This window comes from Mercenaria mercenaria, chromosome 11 (genome assembly GCF_021730395.1).
Source record: "Mercenaria mercenaria strain notata chromosome 11, MADL_Memer_1, whole genome shotgun sequence".
NCBI classification, from domain to species: domain Eukaryota; kingdom Metazoa; phylum Mollusca; class Bivalvia; order Venerida; family Veneridae; genus Mercenaria; species Mercenaria mercenaria.
Window position 1 is genome coordinate 44,420,790 of NC_069371.1, and position 26,304 is coordinate 44,447,093.

Genomic DNA, 26,304 nt, shown 5'->3' on the forward strand with positions numbered 1-26,304 from the left:
AAAGACGCTACATTTATGACAGTGTGACAATGTACATCTAGGGGAAGATTTAAATAATGGTGGCATCGTGAAACGACAGATATTCTTTTAATTAAATAGCATATTCTTTGTTATTAGACGCTTTGGATGCCCTTGGTATGTCATTATTGGAGGTTCTCCAAAGCTAAGTAGTAATGAAATTGTGTTTGGGTAAGACTAATCAGACCTAATTAATTTGTCTGGATTTTGTTGAAAAAGATCAAACCAAAAACAATGATTAGCTAAATCGAACTGACTGCACAGCAGACTGACAATTTTATTTCTATTGACATATAGCAGGTTTATATCTTACATGGTTTGTCTTAGGCGCTGTTATATGCGCAAGATTGTAGCCTTAGTTATTCATACGTACGCATACGCAATTTTTTAGCATTTCTTTTGTCATGTGAAACAAAAAAAAAACAACAACATATCCAGTGCAAAATGCGTCGAAATAGAAACTGGAGTCACCATTTAATAGAGGTAATATAAAGTTGAATTTATTGTTGTGGGCACAAATTAACTTTGTTACTACACATTGTACAATATAAAACAATGACAGTTTTTTTGCAGTTGTTCTTATTTCCCATTCCTGGAAATGCACTGCGGTGGTGAAAATGCAATCAAATAATTCGCAATTTGATATTTCATTATCAAAGCTGTATATTAATCAGTTTCAGGCGGAGATCAATAAAACAAATTGAATCTCATATGAAAAGAGTATCTGTAAAATTTGCAATTATTAGATACATAAAACTATGATATGCGGCTCATATCTTTTTCCTATATTAGCCTTTTTACGTTACGTCCTGTGTTTCCATGCTTTTCTTTAATGACGGCAGTATCAACACATGAGTTTCGATACTGTCGCATTTTAGAATAATAATAACTAAAGTGCCGTTGCCGCACAATATAATGACTTTATATTGCAAGCTTTGAATACTAGATTACAAAAGGAAAATTTCCAATAATCGTTCTGACAAAAGTTGCAGACGAGATCTGAAATAGCGCGAAAATCTAACAGTGATCGCTGAGCGTTCGATCGGTGTTTTAAGAAGCGTTCTATAATCTGATCTTTTGGTTTTCTGCAGGAAAACTGCTGAAGTTTCTTCTTCTTATAGCAGTTTTCAGGGTATTGATCCCCACAGCGTCTTTTCTGCTTTATTGGAGTTTTCACCAATACGCGACTCGGTTGCATTTCTTGGATCTGTCTAGGATGTATATTGGTTCCCATTTAAGCTGGACGGGTTTAATATCTTGTGTTGCCATTTTTCACACTCACGGAACAATTTACAAAGTGGAAGTGTATATTAGGTGGACTTAATTATTCACTAAATAATATGCATTCGCGTACAGATTTATGAATTGTCAGGTGCAAATTGGCGCGTACTTCACACGTGAATTATTTGTGACGTCATGACAGATTGATCACCTTCAGATACTGAATAAGTATAACAGGACAAGTCACAATGTTTCATTTTCTAAAGAGACATAAGGATGAAAAGATGCCGACACACTCGGACCCAGGTTCTCCATTAACTAAACCACTTAGTGCCATAGCGGTGCCCGGGATGTACCTGTTTTATAAATACAGTGAATTTAAAAGACAACAACAGGAAGTACATAGGAAAAAAGTTACAGAGAAGGAATTAGATCATCTTAATCATAAAATAGTAAGTTGTTTTGTGATTTTTGTCACGGCTTACACTACTGTCATAAAATCATGGCCGTAAGTTTTTAAAAATTCCAAAGATAATAATAAAATAGTAAGTTTATGTGTGATCTTAATCATGGCTTAAAATATTGTCCGAGAATTTAGCAAATTATAAACATCTCAGATCTACACGACATATTTGGTATTAAAATCAAATAACAATCTTGGCTTATACGGCAAAGACATCAAAACAGTTAAACAATCAACACACAGAGAATCTTAAATATTTACTTAGAAAATATTGTTGACAAAACCTTTCCTGATTAAAGTAATGGTTGAACAAGTGTATTGTATAAACCACTTTGATAATTAACTACCAGATCTTGATAGATCGTTAGGATTTGTTTACTTCATACCATAGTCACATAGACCAGAATGAAAGCATATATATATATATAACTTAAATTTTTTGTAACGTATATTTTAGTTTGGACAATGAGACAAGTCTAAACTTTAAAGAGTAATACCAATTCGGATGGGATGTATTTCAAAAATTCATTTACTAAAAAGTAAAATATTTTAAAAAATTGTAGAAAATAAAGTGTACACTTTCTTTTGAAATTAAATGCTATTTTCACTGAAACGTGTACGTTCAATATTTATAGTATTAAAAGAAAGATAAATTCAAGCACCAGTGCAACGTTATGAGATATAACGACTGTATTTGCAAAAAACATTCATAAATTTAAATATCTGTTTCATTATTATATCATTTCTTGAATGTTAACTTTTAATTCACTTGTATGTTTTATCACAAAACAGCTCTACGTTATGTTCTACAAGGCCTCGCATATACTATCTACTTTTATTGTTATGTATGATAATTGAACACAAAATAACACTAGTATCATTTCATGAAGATGCATAAGGGTAAAAAAAAAAACATTTAGATACATCGATTAAAAAATAGTTTCCACATGGTTTCTACTTATCATTTAGGGTCTTTCGTCGAATAAAGACACAAAGGACAACAGTTAACTGTTTTAAAACATTTTGTTGTTCTTCTGTCTTTATCAGTCATTCTAAAACTTATCATTCCTAAAACTAATTCGCAGTGCATAGAATAACACGAAAAAAATATGCCTTTATTAATTTGCATTTAACATTTTACACATTTACTGTTAATTTCTAAAAAGCAGTGTTTTATTTGTCTTTTGCATTGCTTACTGGTTATAAGATCATGTTTTGAACTTTATACAATTCTTGCAACACAAAAATCACCACCATAAACATTCATATACAATAGAAAAAAATATTTTGAATAAATCTTAAATCTTTAATTCTCATAGTTTTTTGACGGAACTGATATATATTTGAAAATTTATAAAAGTTAAAATGTGTAGTTCTATTAAGTTCTGTAAATACAAATACGTATTTATAAGTGCCATATATTTGTTCAGGTTAAATATCATGGATAAGTATGTGAATGCACACCAGTTAGTGACTTAGGACTTTTTATTAGCTCAGTGTCATATTCTCTAAATAATCATAAATCAACTGCAATACTATCCAACGCAAGCTTATAATCTTAAACGATATTGCTACAGAGTGAGTCAACAACGTATGTCTTTGTAAGGCAACAAAATATGGAAATATCTTCATTTTAATGTCTTATTAACCCGCCATAAGCCTGTACATTAATGTACTCTCCCCTACCGTATATCTGTATGTTTTCGAAATGAGTTTATTTGTTTTCAGATCAAGTGTCTTTTCGTAAATATATACAACAAAAGAAAACAAATTAGAATTCTTATTTCTTACAAAGGAAAAACGTTTGGAGAGTGGCCAAAAGTTGACCTGACGCAGGGAAAATTTTGTGCTGCGGATGCTCTTTTTGAAATACGTAAACCATCTATTCGGGGAATAATTTCTGTATTGTACATATTATCAAAGACAAAATAATGACGCACTTCTCTCCTTGTTTAGTTTGGATGGATTTGTCTGCATTTGTATTATCAAAGACTTAATGATGACCCACTTTCTTCCCTTGGATGGAACTGTCTGCTTGTATATATCAACAAAAGCCCTACATTATTGTTTACTCAACAAATGTAATGGCACGCTATAAAGGTTTCGAAGTATGTGCATTTTGTACAAATAACCATATGACTTTAATTAAACATGCCAACATCTTTCGGCTGAATTTTCTTAGTTAATGCTAATCTTTTTTTTCTACTCTTGTATTTTCTATGTATGTCAATTCATACAAAAAAAAATATATATATATATATCGTTGTTCAGAAATGAATTGTGATGACTGGTTTATTACTAAAAATGTACAAACTTTATTACATTGTTACTATCGTTTCTACCATTGACGTATATTGTAAAGCAATAAAAGCAACGATTACAACACAAGACATTGTAAAATATTTAGTAGAATCTATTCTATGATTTTGTTTTAGAATAATCGAATCAACCACATATACATGCAAAAACAAATAGCACAAGCGCAAAAGGCATTTTAAATTCATTGATTTCGCGTTGTACCCTATTATGTTAATCAGAGGAATATCCTTTCTGACAAAGCCAGACGAAATATAACAAATGCTTTACAAAAACCTGTAACGTTACTTCCCTGGGATCCTTCTCAGACAATTGAATTTATCTTCCTATGAACTTTAGAAACTATGTTGAATATGCTTTTTTATTCATACTGTCTGATAACGTGAACACACACATTACTACACGATAACGTATTAAAGCTATAGATATTATCTGGAGCCTCGGCAATTTAAAGGCATTCATTATTTAAATAGTAAGATTTAACATGTTCTTAGAGTCGTCTGCGCTGGAATTTGCAGACGATACTGTAGCTACGCGACGGCTTGCAGCCAATTTTTACCATGTTTAATTTGAACGTCGTTAAACAGACAAGCCCCAGGCATAATCCGATTTCAGCACAGAGAAATATTTTCTTTCTTCTGTTTCGATTTTAATAAACAACGATTTAGTGTTATAATGAAGTATTTTATCAAGTTTTCAGGGTAATTATCTGGTCATATAGATAAATACGCTTTTTTAACAAAGGCACGCTTTATTTTTATAAATTTTATTTTCACAGTTGTGTATGTCTTGCAGAGTTGTACGTTATAAAATGTAACAGTAATCGTTTAAGACCGCAACAAGACATGACATCGTAAAAAGAAACTAAAGTTGCATGATAGAAAATAATTAATTTCTTTTGATAAATTTTATGATTCACCAAAGCGCATTTATTAACACAAAGTACACAGTTCGTTTCTATTTATTTCCACGACATCAAAGCGCTTGTTTTCTTTCTATTGATAACCCCGTTAGTTTCCAGTTATATAAATGAAGGTTAAGTATATATTGATCTGTAAATAATTGCTTTAAAACCATGGACATAGAAGGGTGTTCATAGAACTGTTTTTCGTTAGTATTGCATTTTTTAAAATATACATTTAACTTAAATCTATAAACTAAATAAAATATTTTCTACAAGAATGCATTCATATGATCATCCTAGTGTAAAATTATCTGTTCTCTTTTATAAGTTTTAACAGACGTTTTCCAGAATTTCATTGCATCATGCTTTTACGAACGATTACTGAAATACTATACACATATCACATATATTCAAATTGTTTTCCAAAATGGCAACATCTTCTCTCAGATTGGCATCCTGACAAATGTTTTATAATGAAAAATATTACGATACGCATGCACATGTATTCATATAGCATCCCACACAATGGAATTTATCGAGGCACTCTACCATTTTTGGGATTTTATTTGTTGTCTTTTGTATATAAAATTAATGAATCTAATTTCAAATTGGTATTAATAAAACTCTCCTGTCTATTCACAACAAACAGCATAAAGTACACAGTATAAATAAAAAGAGCCTTTGAAAAAATTCGTAATTGTAGTCAAATTTTGCAAATTGAAATACGTTCTATATATCAAATGTAAAAAAATAATTTAGATATGAATAATGTTGTTTAAAGTATGCAATGTCCGTTTGTTGGCACCATAAAAACATTGCAAACTTATGACCAGTTCAACAAAACAAAAACAACTAAATTTGTCCAAATCTGGGAATTTTCTGTAAGAAGAACAGAATGTATTAATAATAATTTATATAAATGCTAATTTTAATAATATAGTAGAGATTAGCTAAGACAAAGATTTACAAACTTTTCGTTTAAATGTAATTTAAAAACATGCATAAACCTAATGTGCATATCAACAGGTATTTACGGTTATGAATTATTTAAGTTAATACAGGCCTCAGTTATTGGAGATGAAATAAAAAACAACTTTCTTTTCAAAAGAAATAAGGCCAAACATAGATCTCATATCAAGTAAAGTTATTTATGTTGTAAATTATGTTGTTTATTTCATTCAGTTTATTAATTGCATAAAACTGCATGCATGGCTAATGTAGCATTTTAATGCTCTTGGCATTGAGACATCTCCTAAGATATATCTCCTACTACTGAAAAACATTTTTAGACATTTCTTTTTGTCTGTGACAATTATCCTAAACAGCCTAATTGCAAACATGATATCACTCTAACAAGTAAACCAGATCCCGTTTTATAGTAAATATTGCATTCATTTTCAGTCAGTAAAGTTTACAAAGGGTTTCATTTGAATACCGCGGACATATCTCAGATTCCATTTTTTCCCGAAACATAACAGACATGGCGTTTATTCTTGCAATATGTATATGGTAATGTTTATTTTACGCCCTATTAGCGTTTAACCTAGAGCTAACACACAATACATAGATATGGAAATGTGCAGCAGATAACAGGTTTTAACGTAAGCCATGCAAATACTCTGCGGGAAACCAGACATGTTCATGTTACACTATCTGGTTTCGCAGTTAAGTGTTTGTGTGACACTTTTGAAGATAATGTGCCAGAAACTTTTAAAACCTCCTGAACAAAATCATGCATTATATTTATTTCAATTGAAACTACGGATACAAAATAACATGTCATGAAGAAAGTCTCTTGAGGCTATATTTTGTTCTGTAAATGCTGGGCTTTCTTAGCCTACTAATAAACTAAATAAAAAAGTGACAGCTCGATCACATCTGTGTACGATTTTAATAGAAGATATAGAGTTCAGATAGACTGTCGCATGACAGATTTTATTTTATTGGCGGAGTGCGGAAAGCGTGGATATTTACACGCTCTTTATCATATGGTAAACTGTTGGTTCAAATTATGTCAAATAAAACATAAAGCCATCTACGTTCAAAAGGAACCTTTATTCTAGTTGTTAAAATGATGTTTCCAAGTTAGTAGTAGGACTTTTAACAGTCAGACTTCAAAATCTGTTGTCAGTGTTATATGTTATGGACAAACAATAAGACATATTTATCATAGCGGCATTTAACTTACATGTTTATTCTTTATATAGCGTAAGTTCCTAAAATGATGGAAAAACAAATGTGTTAAACAACTTTTAACTGCAAAACGTGTGCTCCGCAAAATTTATGTATGCATTAAATGCAAACATTATTGCGAAATTAAAGCATTCTGCACTTTATATTACACGTTTTCGCTCAAGTCTACACCAATTATATCAATCTGAATGAATAATATACCTAATTATTCTATTATGCCCGAGTCCGAGAACTATTTAACCTCTACAGCCTGCGAGCTCGTGGACAAACAACCAAGGGCAATTCCGTTGATTATATATTTAGAACCATTTCATTCACACTCGGAAATTGTCTTTAGTGTACGTTTATCGGATAAATATTGCGGCTCTCTTAATAATTCAAACCTTTGGGGATATTTGCAGTCTTACAACATTGTTCTATTTGTGTATCGTAATGTATCATATACACCTTGTTACTGAACTATATTTGACATTTTAATTGTCATTGTCTGAAAACACCATTTCTAGACGTTATATAAAGCACATAATTTTGTATTAATTCAAATTATTTTAAATAAATAATATGAACGACGCAGCTCATACAGATCAAAAGTTTCCTATCAGTATGCGGCTTTTATTTACTAGATTCTTTTGAATCTTCCTAATTTTCCCCCTTTTTAATTAAAAAGGATTTGTAACATATGTTACTGCTAAAATTATGAATATCGAAGAAGCAGTATTGAGCAAATTATATTTTATTTCTTGTTAAAATTGAACAAGACTATTTAAGGGCAGATATTTTAAATAATTTGATTATTTTGATAGTCGCGTTTTCAAAATGGCATTATTTGACCAATTCTACAACGTATGCCCTCTGTACAAATTTGCTATCTCTGTATTTTCTACAAACAATTGCCCGATAATATAGGGAAATCAATCATACAAAAAGACTTTACATATAATCTTTTACGTTTCTTATTGCTTAGATATGAATCCCATTTCAATATCTACAGGAAATGCTATGTGGTGGTAAATCTTGTAAGCACGGCGACAGGACGATATATAAATCAGCAATCAAAATACATATTACGCATATTTTTGATTTGCTCGGGTTTGAGCAACGATCAAGAAGATTGATTGTTTTGTGCAATTACGACAGTTGTCCGTTCGGAAGTATTTAGGATTTTCTCATTGTCTCCAGCCATTGAAAACATTTGCAGCGTATCAATAGTTCAGGATATAAAAAAAAAGGTTCCCAGCAAAATTTACCTTTCTGTCATAATTAAGTTCTGACTTGAAAAAAATAATTTACAGTACGACAAAATCGACATCGTACATTGCTTTACGGCTAAAAAAACATTTTGTAAAAATGGCATAGCGTCAAGCGAAATGTCATCAAATCATAATCATCATGATGTAGTTCAGTATGCATTAGAAAATTTATCATTACAAATAATGTATACCTTGAGTATGAAAAGCCTTTTTCACAGATTTTATTAAGCGAAACGATTTGAAGGTGTATGTTTTGCACAACGTAGAAATTGATTACAATACAGTGTATAGGAGAGATCGTGTTTGTACAAATCCGTTGTATTTTCTATTTTTAGCACTGATAAGACAGGGATCGGGTGGGAAAACGCCGAGCTTCCATGTTTTTTTTTTGTAAACAGTGATGTTTTTCTAACGGCTTAAACTTCCTTAAAACACATACTGTATCAATAATTTTTAATCAATGGAAAGGTAATAAAACAAGCAATTTATTAATAACTTAATTATAATTTCGAAGTAAATTGGATCAATTATGAACACTTAACTTCCAGTGTTTTTCTTAAAGTTTTGAACATCGCTACGCCGCTATTAAAATCAAATGTCATTTAAAATGGTAATTCATTTTAAAAAGATGATTACATAAGAAAATATGAAAATCGCAAGCATTTCAAAACTTTTTGAATTTTTAAAATCCTTAAATAAACGAAAATGTTATTAAAAATTAAAAATTCCGATCCTATACATAAACAATGTAAAAACAATTGTTTTGCCAGCCACCAGATAAACAGGTGTTAATGCGTGACGTCACGGCGATCTCTCCTATATTAATATTCAATTACACTTTAAGACAATTTGATAAATACTTTAATAGTATCAAGAATGAAATGTTTTGCCTTTAATTATACGAAGTAGGCATTTTTGTTCTTTACCCTCTCGGCCATTGATCCATATTTTTCTTCAATCAATCAAGTTTGTACAAAACTTTTATTTATGTACCATTCTTATTTGTTTTGAATTGTAACTTTGTGTAATGCTCTGTTGTCTATATGTATATATGTTGAGTCCACATGGAAGATTTGGAAACCAAATGTGTAGCCTCATTAAATAAAGTCTTTACTTACTTACTTACTTACTTAACAGAACAAATGAAGTGAACAATACTTAAGAGCAAACATGAACAAGTCTTATATAGGAGTCAGATGTTTTCGCAAGAATGATTCCAATTATTAAATACAAACGACAGAAAACGGTATTTGTATTAACAGAGGAAGGTCAATTTCCTAGAGGCAAAGTAATTTTCTAAGAGTGTATAGCAGTGTGTACTTCTTAGAAAACCAATTTTCCAGGATGGTTCCCAGTATTTTCAAGTCTTAACAAATTATGTACCGAGTCGGCAGTATCATTTCATGGATTTTGTTTTTTGCATCGTGCAAAATGTCACTTAAGCCGCTTCCAATGCTAAATTTTAACAACATTCTGTAAAAGGACAAAAAGACATTTAGTTAGCTATTTGCCTAGAAAATATAAGAAAAGACAGAAATCACCATTTAACAATATAAGGTTACTTGAGGAAGGAAGGAAGGACGTTGATAATTTTGTTCGCCAAAGAAAAACATTGATCAAACGAATCCATACAAACCCGACTGTGATACATGATCCGTATCAATTTCGCTGAATGACCCAAGTCCTCTAGCGGCGGGAATAAAGCTACTTACACTGTCCTGTAACTATTGAATATTATTTGTATCAAGGTTGAGGTTTAGTGCACCATGCCCAAGTTATTATTTTGTCACTGACGGTTCCAAAAACGGTGCCAAGTTGTGTTCTTTAATTTGTTTGTATTTGTCTGCGTTGTCTATATGTATCCATATTTCTGTGTATATTTTCATAATGTACATAGCTGTAACATTTCAGTTTGAGGATCGGTTCATTATGTAGTTTTGTCCTTCCTTTTTGACAATTCTATAATCTGAATAACTCTACGGGACTGATAGTTCAATTAATTCCTGCCTAGTAGTCATTTCCAGTTGTCTAGAAATCTAGACACGTTTTATACGTAAAGCAAATTATCCAATTTTTCGCCAATGATTTGTAACCCTCCATAAGAGTTATAGATGAAAAAGCTAAAACAGATTTTACAAATTCTGAGAAAAACAAAAATAATAAGTATATTTCTTCTATGAAAATTACTCTTTTCGTGATGTTTGGCATGTTTAAATGAAATTCCTCAATCTGATCACATACTACATTACTTAAAAATGATAGATAACATCATTGGCAGTGTATCTTTATGTTCTTACAACACACACCAATCTGTATTTGAGCCGTGCCATGAGAAAACCAACATAGTGGGTATGCGACCAGCATGGATCCAGACCAGCCTGCGCATCCGCGCAGTCTGGTCAGGCTCCATGCTGTTCGCTTTTAAAGCCTATCGGAATTGGAGAAACTATTAGCGAACAGCATGGATCCTGACCAGACTGCGCGGATGCGCAGGCTGGTCTGGATCCATGCTGGTCGCATACCCACTATGTTGGTTTTCCCATGGCACGGCTCATTTATAATCTTTAAATTAACAAAAAAATACAGGCACGAATTGGTTATTCAATTGGCTGAAACCGTTGTTCATTTAAAACTAACAAACTTGACACAAACATGTCTGCCTCCCAAATTTCAAAGCAAATGACAGCGAGATGTATGACGTTTCCCATTAGCAGTTGTCATCAACAAATGAAGAAAAATCATAAAAGCAGAGCAGGGTCCAAACGTATAATTATGATTCGAAGACAGTGTCTCTCTCTTCGAAGCTACATTTAATGTTTGTGTAACACGTCCTTAACTCCTTTGAGAGTATATGATTTTACAACTTGACATTAAATTAAACATAATGTTATGCATATGGCACAAGAAAGTAATTTTTAAGATACACAAGAAATTGTATTTTTGTAACTATGCTTCATATCTGATGGAAATAAAATGTTTGTTAGTCAAAGTCAATCGAAGCTAAACGCCCTACAATGTAATACAACTTTCTCTTGAAAACTAATGCAATACATACATTTATCATCATTTCTAACATTCAAAATGCTAAATATTACATAATGATTGCAAGAAAGCAAATGTTCAGACCATCATTTAATACGTCAAACCACCATGCAGCCTAAGAATGTATGCTCAAATTTGTCAGACGCAAATTCTTTGTAACGAAAAATTATATATTAAAAGTTTCATATTATTGACTATATGTATAAAAGTACAGTCCATTAATGTGCCCTCCAGTACCGGTGTATATCTATTTCGTAAATTGTGATCGTATTTGATGTCTGTGAATAATTCAGGATTCTCCGAACTTTGATATTTATCAAAATCCATAAGAGCATGTTACAAGAATGCAGATTTTAAGCCAGTTAAATGTTTAAATCATGCAGGAGTTAATCCGATCACTTTACCGTAACTTACTCTCATAAAAGTGACTAGTTGTTAATAAAACTCATGTGAGACAAATACGTTATACTTATGACTGTTCTGTGGTATCAAACTTTAAAAGATATAAGTAAACAACTTTGCGATTATGGCCTTCTTCTACGTTGTTACATGTGAAGCAATTAAAGATGTATGTAAGATATGGTATATTTAAAAACAGGGCTGAATAGTAGATTTATCATTGTGGATACAGTTTTACTTTCGGCGGTCATAGCTAGTTTTCAACGAAATGTTTAGACCTTACGTGATATCAGTACCATCTTTTCATCAAGTCATTGCCAAATCAAACCAGACAAAAAAGACATAGAAGACAAAAAGAGCATGCAAAAGGAAATATTGAAAGTCTTGACTTTGCACTTTATTTTATCATATTTATACGAGAGATATCATTTTTGACAAAGTCAGACACAATATAACAAATGGTTCACAAAAACCTGTCACGTGATTTCCCCGGAATCCTCAGACAATTCAATTTATTTTCCCAGGACAATGTGACCTTTACCTACTGTCTATATTTTTCTATTCTTATCGCCTAAATATGGATCTACATAAGGCACACACACATTTCAACATACTGCCGGATATTTTAACTGACGTATTTAAGCTAAATGCTGTTATATGCAATTTCATGAAATTTATGTGCAGTACAAGCGCAAACACACCTGAATGTCGCCAGGCTTTGCATACAATACTTTTGCTACACGATGGGGTGGCGGATAATCAGATTTGAGTATTTTCATTCCGTTTTGATTTTTAATAAACTATGACCGATGACTAAGTGTTTATAATACCGTTTAGGTATTTTTACTATTATTTCATAAAGTGGCGTGGTTTTATTATACTGATGCAATGTAACTATCCTTTTCTTCTGACATTATAAAAATAGGGGGAAAACACGTTTTTATTTCTAAATCTAGGCAGTCATAAACGGAATGCAAAACCATGCGATAATTAGCTACAATTTTCAAAAAAAGCAGAAAAAAACTGTGTATGGGTGCACCTACGGGGTTGCACACAAAAGGTAAACTAACATAAAGAATGTTAAAGTCGGCCTTGGTATTAAAGTGCACAATAACAATATGACAGCGAAATAAGTTATTTTGATTTATGGTTTTCTATAGCGTTCTTATTGCACAAAACATGCAAACCATTTCCATTTATTTCCCAACGTTACATTTGCAACATAAAAGCGCTTGTTTCCCTTCGATATATAAACACTGTAATTTCCTGTCATGGAGTGATGGTATTTAGATGACAAACATTGTATTTCTTTATTATATAAACTACTTCATTTTGATCTATGTAAACACACATCATGGCCGGAGTACAAAACTATTGAAACTGTATATAAATCAATAACAAGATACAATATTTTCGCGCTTAGCCCTCGATATATTAATCAAATACTTATGTTTTTACCAAATATCACATTCAAATACTTTTCATGTAATGATAGAATAATATAAAATGTATCGTAAGTTACAATTTATCACATAATGATTTACCAATGATTGCAGATATCAAAGCATTCTTACAGATAGTTTAATGTAATAACCAAATGGCAACATCTCTAAGATTGTAATCCTGACAAATGCTTTCAGATTGATTAATATTGTAATACATATGCAAATGTATTCATAAATCAGCCCACATCATCAACGTTTCTATTGTTTACGAGATTATTGGGATATTATTTATTATCTTTTGCATACAATGAATGAATTTATTCGAATATTAACACAAGAATTTAGTTTATGAAAATAAGCAAAACAGAACGGTTGATTTAAAGGTGGTCAATTACATAACGTACGGTGCCCCTAAAGTGACATGTTACGCACTTTTTTCCACTTAGGTAATGTGAGACTTTTTTTTATTTCGAAATCATTTCGTTTTAACAAAATCATTTCGTTTTAACGAATTAGTTATTTCATTTAAACGAAGTAACTAATTCGTTTAAACGAAATAACTAATTCGTTTAAACGAAATAGTTATTTCGTTTATTAAACGAAATAGTTATTTCGTTTAAACGAAATGATTTCGTTTTTACGAAAAGTTATTTCGTTTAAACGAAATGATTTCGTTTAAACGAATTAGTTATTTCGTTTAAACGAACTAGTTATTTCGTTTAAACGAAACGAAATGATTTCGTTTAAACGGAATAACTATTTCGTTTAAACGAAATAACTAATTCGTTTAAACGAAATGATTTCGTTTAAACGAAATAAAAAAGTCTCACATTACCTAAGTGGAAAAAAAGTGCGTAACATGTCACTTTAGGGGCACCGTAATAACGCAACCTTTTACGACATTTTTCACTTTTAATATATACTTTTAGAGATTTATTTAAGGAACAAAAAGTCCCATTACATAGTGATATATCCCAGTTACCATGGTTACAAATGTATATTTTATTGACTTTTATAAAATTTTGTTATCATCCCCCTTCATATGGATTTGTTTTTATTTTCTTTCATTTCAATGTAATTTCTAGTTTTACATTTGCATTTGATAAATATCTGTATATTTTAACAAACTGAATTTAATCACAAGTTTTAAAACTGTGTCTGGCTTCTAAATTCATTTATTTCCAATCTGTCTTGGTTGAGCGACCAAGGTAGGAAAAGGGAAGAAATAATAATATTTCAGACTTGCATTTCTAATGAACTTCAACTAAGTAAGTTTATGTAGTTGTAAATGCAAATATTGTACAAATATCATACAATAAGTCTTATGTTAATATCATTCCTTAGGCACATTCTGTTTATCATTTATATTTATGCTTAGATAACTTCATCTTGATTGGGCTGACAGGATTGGAAAATCAAATTTAAAATCACCACCAGTGAACATCATCTATCATGCATAAAGCTTCCAGCTAATAAAGTTTGGAACAAATCCATTACATGATTAAATCTGATTGACCACCTTTAAAAGTTCGTTCTTGCTGTCACCTGATTGTTGTAGTGAACGCTAAGTATTAGACGTTCTGTAGTAATTGTATAAAATCTTGATATTAGGATATGTCAAATACTGAAAAAGACAAGATTTAAGATCGCCTTCATCGTCCTAATTCTTTTATTTTCAATCTGTCTTGGACTTGCAACCGTAGTGGTAACAATAAATAAAAAAACTTGCATTTTCATAAATTTTAGCTAAATACTTAATTGTCTATGCACATCTTTTACAAATGTTATACGATACATCTTATTTTCATATCATTTCCAAGCCTTAGAATGTTTAACAAATTAACAAATAAATACTTATGATAAGATATCTTTATACTGGTTTGGCAAGTAGGATAGCAAAATTAAATTTTAGAAATAACCCTACTATAACTGATATTTAAGGAACTCTCGGTGAACATAATTAAGTGTACATGAATTGATCATCATAGAAAAGTCTCTGGATTTAGTTTAGGTTAAAACAAATCCGCTACTTGGCCAAAATCAGCATCATTAGGTGTTTTGTTAACTCAATTGCAGATGTATTTTTGGTGTCATTTCATAAAAAAGATGGAAAATGTAACTACAATCAGTTCAGTAATAATTATCAACTACCAAACTTACACTCTACCCAATTTGCATACACATTACGCAAACGTTAGCTTTCCGCGCTTGAATAACACGTTTCCCCTCAATTAGTCTGAATTATTCTGCATTTCCTGAGTTCCAGTACAACCTATAATAACTAGACGTAATAGTTGTGGACAAACAACCGCGGTCAAATTCCGTACCATTTCACTCACACCTAAGAATAGTGTACGTAAGTATTTGTTTATTGGATAAATATTGCGGCTCATTTAATAATTCAAACCTTTGGGGATTTTATCTGTCTTACAACATTTTCTATTCCTGTATGGTAATGAAATAAACACGTATTGTCGCTGCACTGTAGCATCTATTGATATCTTTGTCTTAAATATTTTTGTCTAGACGCTATATATAACACATTATTTTGCAGTATGCAGATGTTTTATCTTGCAAAAATCCAAACTCTCTTACATACAAACAGTTTCACATGAGTAATAGGCTGTTTTGTACTACTATAATTCAAATCGTGAAATTCTATCATCGATTTCTAACAAAACATTATTTATTGTTTGTGTTGTCGAGAAATTATCACGAAAACTTGATCTTCTTTGAAGTGTAAGCTTTGTAATAAGCGTAAGAAGATTATAAATATACCGCACGTCCTATTTTGTAACCTGAGATATAAATATAACTGAAAGCGCATGTCTCTTTCATGTTGTCTGCAGTATTCTGTCCAATATTTAGTAGTATTTAACGGTCCTGAAACGGAAACGGGGATAATCGAACCAAATCTTCTATCGTGTTATCCAAAAGAATAATTGTCTTAATAGTTTGAAGCTATGAGTTATCCGTTTGAAAAGTAAACAGTGTTTAGACCTAAATGAATGAGTTTGAAAACTTGGTTTAGTCCTAAATCAATTTTTACAACCTTATTATATCTTGGTATGTTGGTATTATTCAATAATGCACATAAAATACAATCCATAAGAATAATAGCACACTCGGTTTGACTGAATATGTTCACGGGAAGTATGGAATACGCAACATTCCACACATTTCATATTAAATTGTTCCCAAAACCAGCAGAGGGAAGAGGCACATAGTTGATTGACCTATCGGTAACGAATGCTAGAGACATGGTTTAAAATTTAAAAGTAGATAGTCAAGTAAACACACTGGAAATAACCTTTACGTCAAGCGGGTCCCAGGATTTCAAGTAAAATTGAAACAGTATTTATGGGATAGTGCGCCAAATGAAACGGTTATTTTCAACAAGGGAGAAGAAATACATTTAGAAAATTACTAAAGAAGGGAAACGGGTCATTGACGTGATTTGATTACTTTTACCCCAGTAAACGAATATTACAAAATTCAGAGAAAATTGAGTTTATGTCCACTTTGTTTATGAAAAAGATTCCCAAAGGCAAGCTCTATCTATCTGATACAATATTAGAAAAAAACACACACAAGTTATCTGGGATAATATTTACTTAACAGCGGTCATATGAAGAACTTGTAATCGAATTAATAGTCTGGAATATACGAACATTTCCTATCATTTTAGAATTCATATGGCTATTATAGTTGGGGGGAGAGGGTTGGGGGGGGGGGGGGGGGGGTAAAAATTTGATTGCAATGCAAATAAAAACTGCTGTAAAACACAGTTATACTACATCCAGTAATAATATAAATATATGCAATCATTTTAAACGAAGAAAAGTGACATTTTTCACGTTTTGCAATCAAAACTTTTTTGTAGTGTTGAACAGAAAAAGCAAACAATTTTAGACACTTTAAAGAACTTAAAGTAAGTTTCGGATATAAGCTTTTATAAAGTGTAGGTACTGTTGATCTTTTTTATACAACTCTTGTTTGATAATCATAATTATATCCTTAAAGTCAAATGTTCGAATCAACTAAATATATCATTGATCATGTAATTTAGACGATAAAATACTGGTTTGATTTAACTGTACAAGAACAAATTCGGATTTAGTTATCGGAGTAAACTAGTTAAAATATGATAATAGGTTATATGTAGTTACATACCTTGCTATCAAACATTTTAATAACTTTGAAATTCTGACACTTCTACAGAATAAAAAGAAAGGATATGCTTGCAATAGTTAACCATGTAAGAAATGGGCTACAATTATAAAGATCTAATAGAAAGATCAGTTTGCGTTCTAATGTAATATGACTGTTCAAGCTATTGAATACTGTTGAGAGACAATATCATATAATACTTGTTCAGCTGCAGTGTATGGGTTGTCTTGGGGGCTAACAACAATCTTGTACTTTGCATATTGTTTGGGTGCCTTGAAGTTATACAACTGTGACAACTAAACGTCGTGCTGATTGAGAATAGCAAGGAACTCTCATTGTACTGTGTTTTTGTATGTTTACATGCTTTCATATTTGAATATATTATTGGACAATACTTAAGGGATAAGTCGGAAGGAATACTGACATGAAATTATTCGGATAAAATTGCGTGCCGACGATAGATAATATAGTATCATTTTCTTTGACATTTCGATACAATGCGTAGGACGAATGTCTAACAAACAGTCTAACTTTGCTGCATAAAATGAAGTTTCACACGACAACATAGGTGTACCAGACTGTTTACGTCAAACTTTCAATTGCCTTGGTAGTGACAAGCCAGAAAAGAAAGGTTGTGCAAAAATGAGACGTATTACGTATAGCAATTTGAATGCTAAAGGAAATCGACAGACGTTCGGTATCCAATAACATGATATCTGTATCAATATATTTTCAATTAGCTATCTGAACATGGATAATCAAACACGTGTTAGATCAACCTTAGCAAAACGAGTGCATTTTGTCCCTAAAAGTAAATGTTTCTGTTAATACATTTGCCACAACAAGTTCACTGCATTTAAAAGCTAGTTTGAACATTTGCATTACATCTGACCTCGAATTCAGGACAGGAATGGTCTAATTAAATAACTCGAAATAGCATCAGTAAATAAAAGCAAACTGTTTCAATAAGCCAATTGCTTGTATAAATGTTTCGAAATATCACTATTTTATTGCATTCAAACCATCTTTCTTAATTCTTTTCTATTGTTTATGTCTCACATTCACGCTACCGATGTTCGATTAACCTTGTTTCAATATCTGATAACAGACCGTTACGAGATATCAGGTAGGAGCAAAGCGAACTATAAAAAACATGAATCGATACTTAAACTAACGAAATGAATGAAAATGTCACAGGTCAAGCAATTATTAGCAAGATATTGATTCAGAAATATAAATTCCTTTACAGTTTGTTTACAGACAAGCTGTTCCTAAGATATGTCAAAGGGGGCATTCTTGGCTGGGTGGATAAGGTCGCGGAAAACAACCAACCTCACTTTGGACGCAGAATTCTTTCATGTGAGGAAGTCATCAATCTGGCTTACGGAAAGGCGTTGGTTCTATCCAGGTACCCACCCTTGTCTGCAATTCAGTAATGTCCAGAGGGGCACCTGAGGTATTGCAGGAAGATGCCAGAATACCTATAAATATGTCGTTGTGAGGTTAAACTCAGCAAAGAAAAGATATGTCAAAACAGCCACCAAAACTAATATGTTCGCGCGTTTGATTATGAAATGGCACCCCTTTAGTATTAATATTTCTAACATTCAGACATTGGTACCAATACGTTTTGTTAATCTGTAAATTTTCTGGTTGCAGTGTATTTTATCTATTTGCTTTTGATCCAATAAAAGTGTTCTTTGAATCATTTTATGCTTTAGTTTTAGTTAATTGCTTCACAATCATTTTGTTATTTGTTTATTTCCACAAAAACAGATTTTATGGTATTTAGGGCCATTATACACATATGCATGACGCAAGCAATCAAGTTTATATTAGCTTGAAGCGGATTTCATATTAAACACTTGTCTTCAATTTTACCAAGTGTGCTCAATTTTCAAGTGCAAAGACATTACAACTGTATTATGTTATTGCATGATTAATCCTAACTTTTGTTTGTAATGTAACCATATTTCTTTTACAGGCTTAGAATAGGAAACTACCAACAGATTTCACAAACAAAAAAGCTGTGTTATATTTTTATAAATCATAACATCCGTCGCCCATAAAGTAGTGACGATTAGCTTACACTAATTACGAGTTCCATTTTGTGAAACAAGTATTTAGAGTATTTATAGCCATACATCGAGATCTAAATTTCTATTTTTGAATAATATAATTGGAATCGAAATAAAACACATTGAGTCGATATTGTTAGTCAGCACAAAGCAATTTCTTAGCACTAGTTTTTGGGGACAATAAAATAATAGCTTTTGTTGCATTTAAGACGTTGAAGTATGAAAAAAATGGATAAACTAATTGTAAATCTTGTTGATTATGATCAATAGTCCATATCAAGCTACTCAAACACTGGTTTCGGAAATAGAAAGTATTTTCTACATTAAATAAATACAAAGAAAATGCAACAGATATGTTTTAGGAAAAGGTCAAATGAGTACTAGACATTCGGGTATTTAGCACACACTTGACAAAGATATCTCAGTCAGATGGTACTTAAGTGTCATTTCCCACGTTGCGTAAAAAGACATACGCAAATGACATATTTTAATCTGAATAAAGAGATAACATTTGTCTATATATACACATATATATTTCAATAAATTTAAGATCGCTGACTAACATAGTTAAGAGACTAAGGTGGTCCCAGACAATCAAATTGCCCATCTTGTCGTCACATCTTCTATCTGTATATCTAGAATGAATAGAAAGATGATAAGATAAGTAAATCCAATACTTCTCGGGAACATATCAAATAAATATTTGTCTGGGTATCAGGTTATGCTCGACACAATTTATCATCGTGTTTGCTTCACTGAGATAATCACTAATGATAGTGACGTAATATTTTCATACAAGGTGTTTTAATAAAAACAAGGAAGCTTTGATTTAATATGTGTGTCTACATATCTATGTATAATGATTAAGAAGTATGTTTTGTCTTTGTTCTATTCTATGACTAAAAAAAACAAAACTTTTTGCAGATTTTATTAGCCTTTAGATACGCAGCATTTAAGTGACAAGTGGCTGTCGTAAATAATTGCATCAGACTGTGACTCTTTTTTGTTAGCGGTTCTTCTGCTTTAAGCTCATCGACTCGAGTGAATAGTATTATTTGCTTATGCCTGGCAAAGAGATGTGAATGGTTTGGGTGTTACGTTTTTGATTGCCTCATATAACCAATATGCTTTATTTTGTTTGAATGTCTGTGCTTCCAAATGATCTGTTTATAGGTTTAATCACCAATGTATGATGATACAAAACTATAGTCTTACCGTTACGTATGTAGGTATTAAAATCAGGTTCTTTAATACAGCCAAGCTCGTTAGATTTCATTGACAAAACAGTTTTTGACTGCTACTAAATATAAATTTTGAAAAAGAAACTTCCACAGCTGTGCACTCTACATCAAAACACAAGTAATTAACATCAAAATGATAATTGGTCGATATATTATAAAATTTACAACTGTGAACAATCAGTTAAGTACTCATTAAAAAGAATAAGTATGACCAAAACAATTAAGTTCTAATTGATGAAAAGAAAGCATTTGCCAATGTCTAAAAACTAGTATTCCTTTTCAAATCGGTGACCAAATGTTTAGGGCTACATTGTGATTGTGGGTGTTGAAGGTATCTTGTTTTCTAGTGACAATGTTAAAAGCAATTTGATGAAAGCTGGAACCGAGTTAACCATTAAAGTAATAAGAGCATAACCATTGATTGCAAAGACAGATTAAGTGACCAGTCTTTCGTATTGCATTTACTTGGTTCATTGATGTTTTATGCACACTTGAGAGATCTGACTTTCAGTAAGATATGTCAATCAGCGAATATTAACACGTAATTAAAGGGTTAAGTTTTCCCAGAACTAACTTTTTACATTCTCTACTTACATTTATTTTTCAACATCAGCCTTTGGCAATAAATTTATAATACCTTTCATAATTACTGTACATAGTGTTAGCTCCCACATTGTAAAGTGTATTACGAGAAGATCTAAGTCTATTTCAGAAAAGGATATGCATTTCATCAATGTACGTAAATACAAAAAGTTATTAAAGAAGAATAATCTTACTGAAACTGATTCATATAAAATGTCAAAAAACGTTGTTATGCCAGGGCGATTCACTTATTTTTGTCGTATTATCGCTCTGCTACACAAATAATTGTTCTCTAGTTTGCGGAAGTGGATGAAGAATTATATTCCGCATACGACATGAAAGGAAAAATTTCAAGATACATGTACGTGATCATGTAGTGATATGATATGTTTATTTTGATTACTTCTGGATCTTAGTAATAGATTAAATATTGACACAATCAGATAAAACCACCAAAAATTATGTAAGATTTGCCTCACTATAGACTGGCCTATATGTTGACCAACTGACAGTATTTGTCTGCTAAATGAGGAATATTGTTGAAATTGTATGTACTGATGCCTTTCTGAATTTCCTCCTCCGCTGTAAAACCACGTTTCGGTCACCATGAAAACAGTGTCTCGCACAGTTTAATCAAAGGATCGTTATCGTCATGGGGTTAAAATACCCCTGTATGAATATAAGGCACAGGCGTCTAACAATTCATTGGTTAAGAATATGCATGAGCTGCGTGCCTTGTTTTATCATTGACTGGTAGACAAAAGATACGAATCATGTCATATATCATCTTTAACTGGTAGAGAATATCTACGAATCGCAGTTCGTGTATTACCTTTTATTCGTATAGAACATATACGAATTGTATGTCGTGTATTAGCGTTGACTGGTAGAGAATATGTAAGGCCTGCATGTCCTGTGTCATCGGATGAAACTCTGTTTCCGAACCGAGAGCAGAAAAACACACATATAAAATGTAACGTATACAACTTGATGCGAAAATGTCTAAAAGCAGCAAATGCATTACTGGAAAATGACCAGTACTGGAAAATGTCCAGCAATTTGGCAATCGAACGGCCTTTTAACGCCAAATGTATCTCAGACAAGGTGTTTATTTTATGAAAACTACAGACAGAATTGTGAGTATTGTATGATCTCCAGACAAAGTTTTGCCAATAACAAAGGTATGAAAAAAGTGTTTGCCATTTGCAGCAAATAAAGATGTCTAGATTAAGACGTGTGAATTATATAGATATAGCCTGCAGACATATTACTGTTAAAGCAGCTGGTATATAAACACGTATAGACAATATCAACTTATATTCCTATAATTATTCAACAAGTAACCTTTTCAACGTTCAGCAAGTTACCCTGCAGCTAATGATTTAGACGACTTAATTTTTTGAGAACCTGATAAATTATTACGTCAGTTTAGTCATAGATATTTCCTGTCACTGCTTTTTGAACTTGTCAGCCGCTATCCGGAGTTGTTTCTTTAAAATATAACAATACACCCCCACTCCCACCCCTAAAAAGCAACAAGATACATATGCATCAAGATACAATCATAGCATTGTATGTGTAGTTTTATACACCAACTGGATCCTGATTACTGTACAGTAGAATAAACGCGAAAGTGCATGTCGCTTTCACTTTGCTAAAAAAATGGACCATAAGAAAATTATTATTATTTCCCTGGTGATCCGACCGTTTTCAGATCCATAGGAAGTGGTTATCTGACACGATATATTTCCATTACTTAAAGAGTAATAAGTGTAATTTTTTATGTCGTTGTCTCTGCTTTTGTTAACGTTTACATAAAGGCAGTGAGGCAGTGATATGAGCCGTGCCATGAGAAAACCAACATAGTGGCTTTGCGACCAGCATGGCTCCAGACCAACCTGCGCATCTGCGACTTAATTTTGAGACCTGCTCCATGCATGTTCGCAGCTTTTAAAGCCTATTGGAATTGAGAAACTATTAGCAACAGCATCGAGCCTGACAGACTGCGCGATGCGACAGGCTGGTCTGGATCATGCTGGTCGCACACCCACTATGTTGGTTTTCTCATGGCACGGCTCATATATTGAACGTCCCTTCGGTCATTTTCATAAGCAGTTATGGAAGTTCTTTGAATGTAATCATGTAAACCCATCTTTAGAAAAGTTAGATTTCTAAGTTTTTAAATACGTGTTAGTTTGTTTCGATTTTCTTCCCGAATGCAGCACGTTTTTGACTGTACATTATTAAGGCAAACTAGACTTATAATATACCAAGTCTAAAACATCGGTTGTTCCGAAACTGTTTTACTAATTAAATGAAACATAAGTTTCACAGCCAGAGGGTAACTTAACCGCTTATATAAGTACACAAATATTCTCTTCTTAGTGTTTTATTTTTGACTGAAAAGTCTGCAAAGGACAAAGGCCATGACGTTAACATACTAAAATCTTAGATTTGTATTAAACGTTGATATATAATATTGTATTTCCTGAAACACATACAGTTTGTTTTATACGGCTAATGTTTCGTAGATGTATACAGAAAAATAGTTTCAGCATTGACAGAAGCGTTGGGAAATATCAGGTCAATAACTGACATAAGCCCAACAAGTCAGAAATATAAGAGAGGTCAATGACTGAATAATATAAAACAGGCCAATATATTTGATATAGGCGATTGTTTAAACAAGTGTATCTCTCTTCTATGTAGCAAGTTAATGAAACAATAGTTGGTATTTTGTTTTCTTACTATAAACTGGCACACTCCAGAGACTTTATTACAGGGGAAATAATTGAATAAGTACACAGTGATGGATGAGTACGGAATCGTTATCCAATATTCGCACATTGATGACTATTTATGTTTCACATAGTTCCTGTTGCCTTTGAAACGGTTTTTGCAATGGCAGATCTATTACTTGGATAAATAAAGACGACGCCGACAATTGCGCGGCGATCATAATCGGGGCCCTTTAAATATAGCTTAGAAATATTGCCACGGCGCAAATATATGTTATTATTACATGACCCTTTATATAACTGTCTATTTGACCGGTCGATATTCAGTAAAAATGTTTGTGCTACATAACAAGTAAAAAAAATAGAAATGAAATTATGAAAAGTTATCTTTGGTATCAATTACTAAAAACATACTGAATGGATTGTCGGTCAATAGCAGAAATTATTCGATCATCGGGCAATATTTATGCCGGTAAGACAAGACAGTTAACATGTGTGTAATATATAATTGCAGCTCAAATATCACAAATCTGATAAATGCACGCAAAAGTCTTAAGAACTGTTTTTAACGATCAGTTTGCTTGCTCTTTGTGATGATAATCTGACATTTCCTGTTGTTCTTGTAGTATATGATTCATACCAAAGAAATAGCAAGGGCAAAATAGATACAATTGTATCAGAATATAGTAAGAACTGTCAGTTTTTATGATGGATGTCTAGACAGTGTGATTCAGGTCAATACCCCGAGATTTGATAATTATAATCACTGAGACGACCAGCCACAAATATTTGCACTAGATATAAATGTTGTAGAAACAAAATAAAGATACACATACTAGTAGCTTAATGAAATATTTCCCATTTGAGCCGCGCCATGAGAAAACCAACATAGTGGTTTTGCGACCAGCACGGATCCAATTCAGCCTGCGCGGTCGCAAAGCCACTATGTTGGTTTTCTCATGGCGCGGCTCATTTATACTTTTGTTATGTTGTTCTTTGCATAAACTGGTATTGGAAGAAATGTTTGACTGACATAGATTGTTCCAAACAACTTTGCGTGACAGAAATATCTTGTAAACGTGCTGGATTGCTAAATAAATAATAAATAATTAGATATTGATTTTAAAATAAAGAAAAACAAACAGAAGAAGAAAAACAGTTTGATGCTTAATGGATTGTCTACTCCTTACTCGAACTGATTTGCTTTGAGAAGTATTTTCAGTTTAAGTTAAATTCTTACCTGAAAAGTAAACATTGCTGAAGCCAGTGCTTCCGATACAGTCAAGTAGGAACTAGATAGCAATCACTGTCTAATTTCTAGGACAGGACGTTTATATTACATTGCGATACATAAATAGAATGGTGTAAAGAAAACCGATTGTATCTCCAAACGTTTGAATTATTAAAGCTGCAGCAATATTCATCCAATAAACGTACACTTAAGACAAGTCCTGAGTGTGAACAAGACGATGTCAAGAACAATCAACGAAATTGTATTTGACTGTATGTCTATGTATAGTCAGATATATTTCACGATCTTAAGATTAAAGTTTTTTAGATGAAAGAGTTCAGGGACACTGGTATAGCAGAATAATGAGATATTGGTAGTGAAATAGCTACTGTTATGGTATCTATATAATATATATACAAGTTGTGAATGAATTGTGATTAATAAATATTGTTTAAACCAAACTGCACACGACTGCACATATTTTATTAACGTTTATTTTCTTATTAACTCCGAGGTTGGTGCATTTGAATAGAGGGATCTTAAAAGCTACGTAGGAAACTAAAATGCTTTGTTAAATGCTGTTTTACAGTCTATGCAGCTTGGCCGCTAACGCATACTAGTCATTTCATAATATTGTCTTAATAAATTTAGTTTTCTTTAAGTTATTCAAATTTATTCCAAGACGAAATTAAAACGCTACTTGACTGACAGCTCAAAACATTTTACAAACATTCATGTTAGCCTGTTTGAGCTCCTTAAATTCGTCAGCGTGTTATAAGAACATTATATTATACGAAAACACACAGAAAATGTTATAGGTCGAACGTTTCCATCAAAATCGGTAACCAAAGTTCGAAAAGACCATTCTTTTATATAATTTCTTCTTAGAATTGAATCGACGATACTTTGTGAATTTGTAATTGATTTTAAGATATTTTATAGAAAGAAATATATTTCTTTCGAAAGGCAACTTACAGTTAAATGTCGCTTTTTGGATGTTTACACAGACGTTG

General features: G+C 32.0%; 1 protein-coding gene across 1 annotated transcript in view; it reads left to right on the forward strand.

Annotated features, from left to right (window-relative positions):
* Positions 1-1,053: 1,053 nt before the first annotated feature.
* LOC123532511 (uncharacterized) overlaps positions 1,054-26,304 on the forward strand; it is a 44,001-nt gene continuing 18,750 nt past the window's right edge. The window contains exon 1 of the mRNA XM_045313967.2: positions 1,054-1,691. Coding sequence (XP_045169902.1) covers positions 1,488-1,691 — 204 coding nt within the window. The 5' untranslated portion in view covers positions 1,054-1,487. The remainder of the gene's footprint in view (positions 1,692-26,304) is intronic.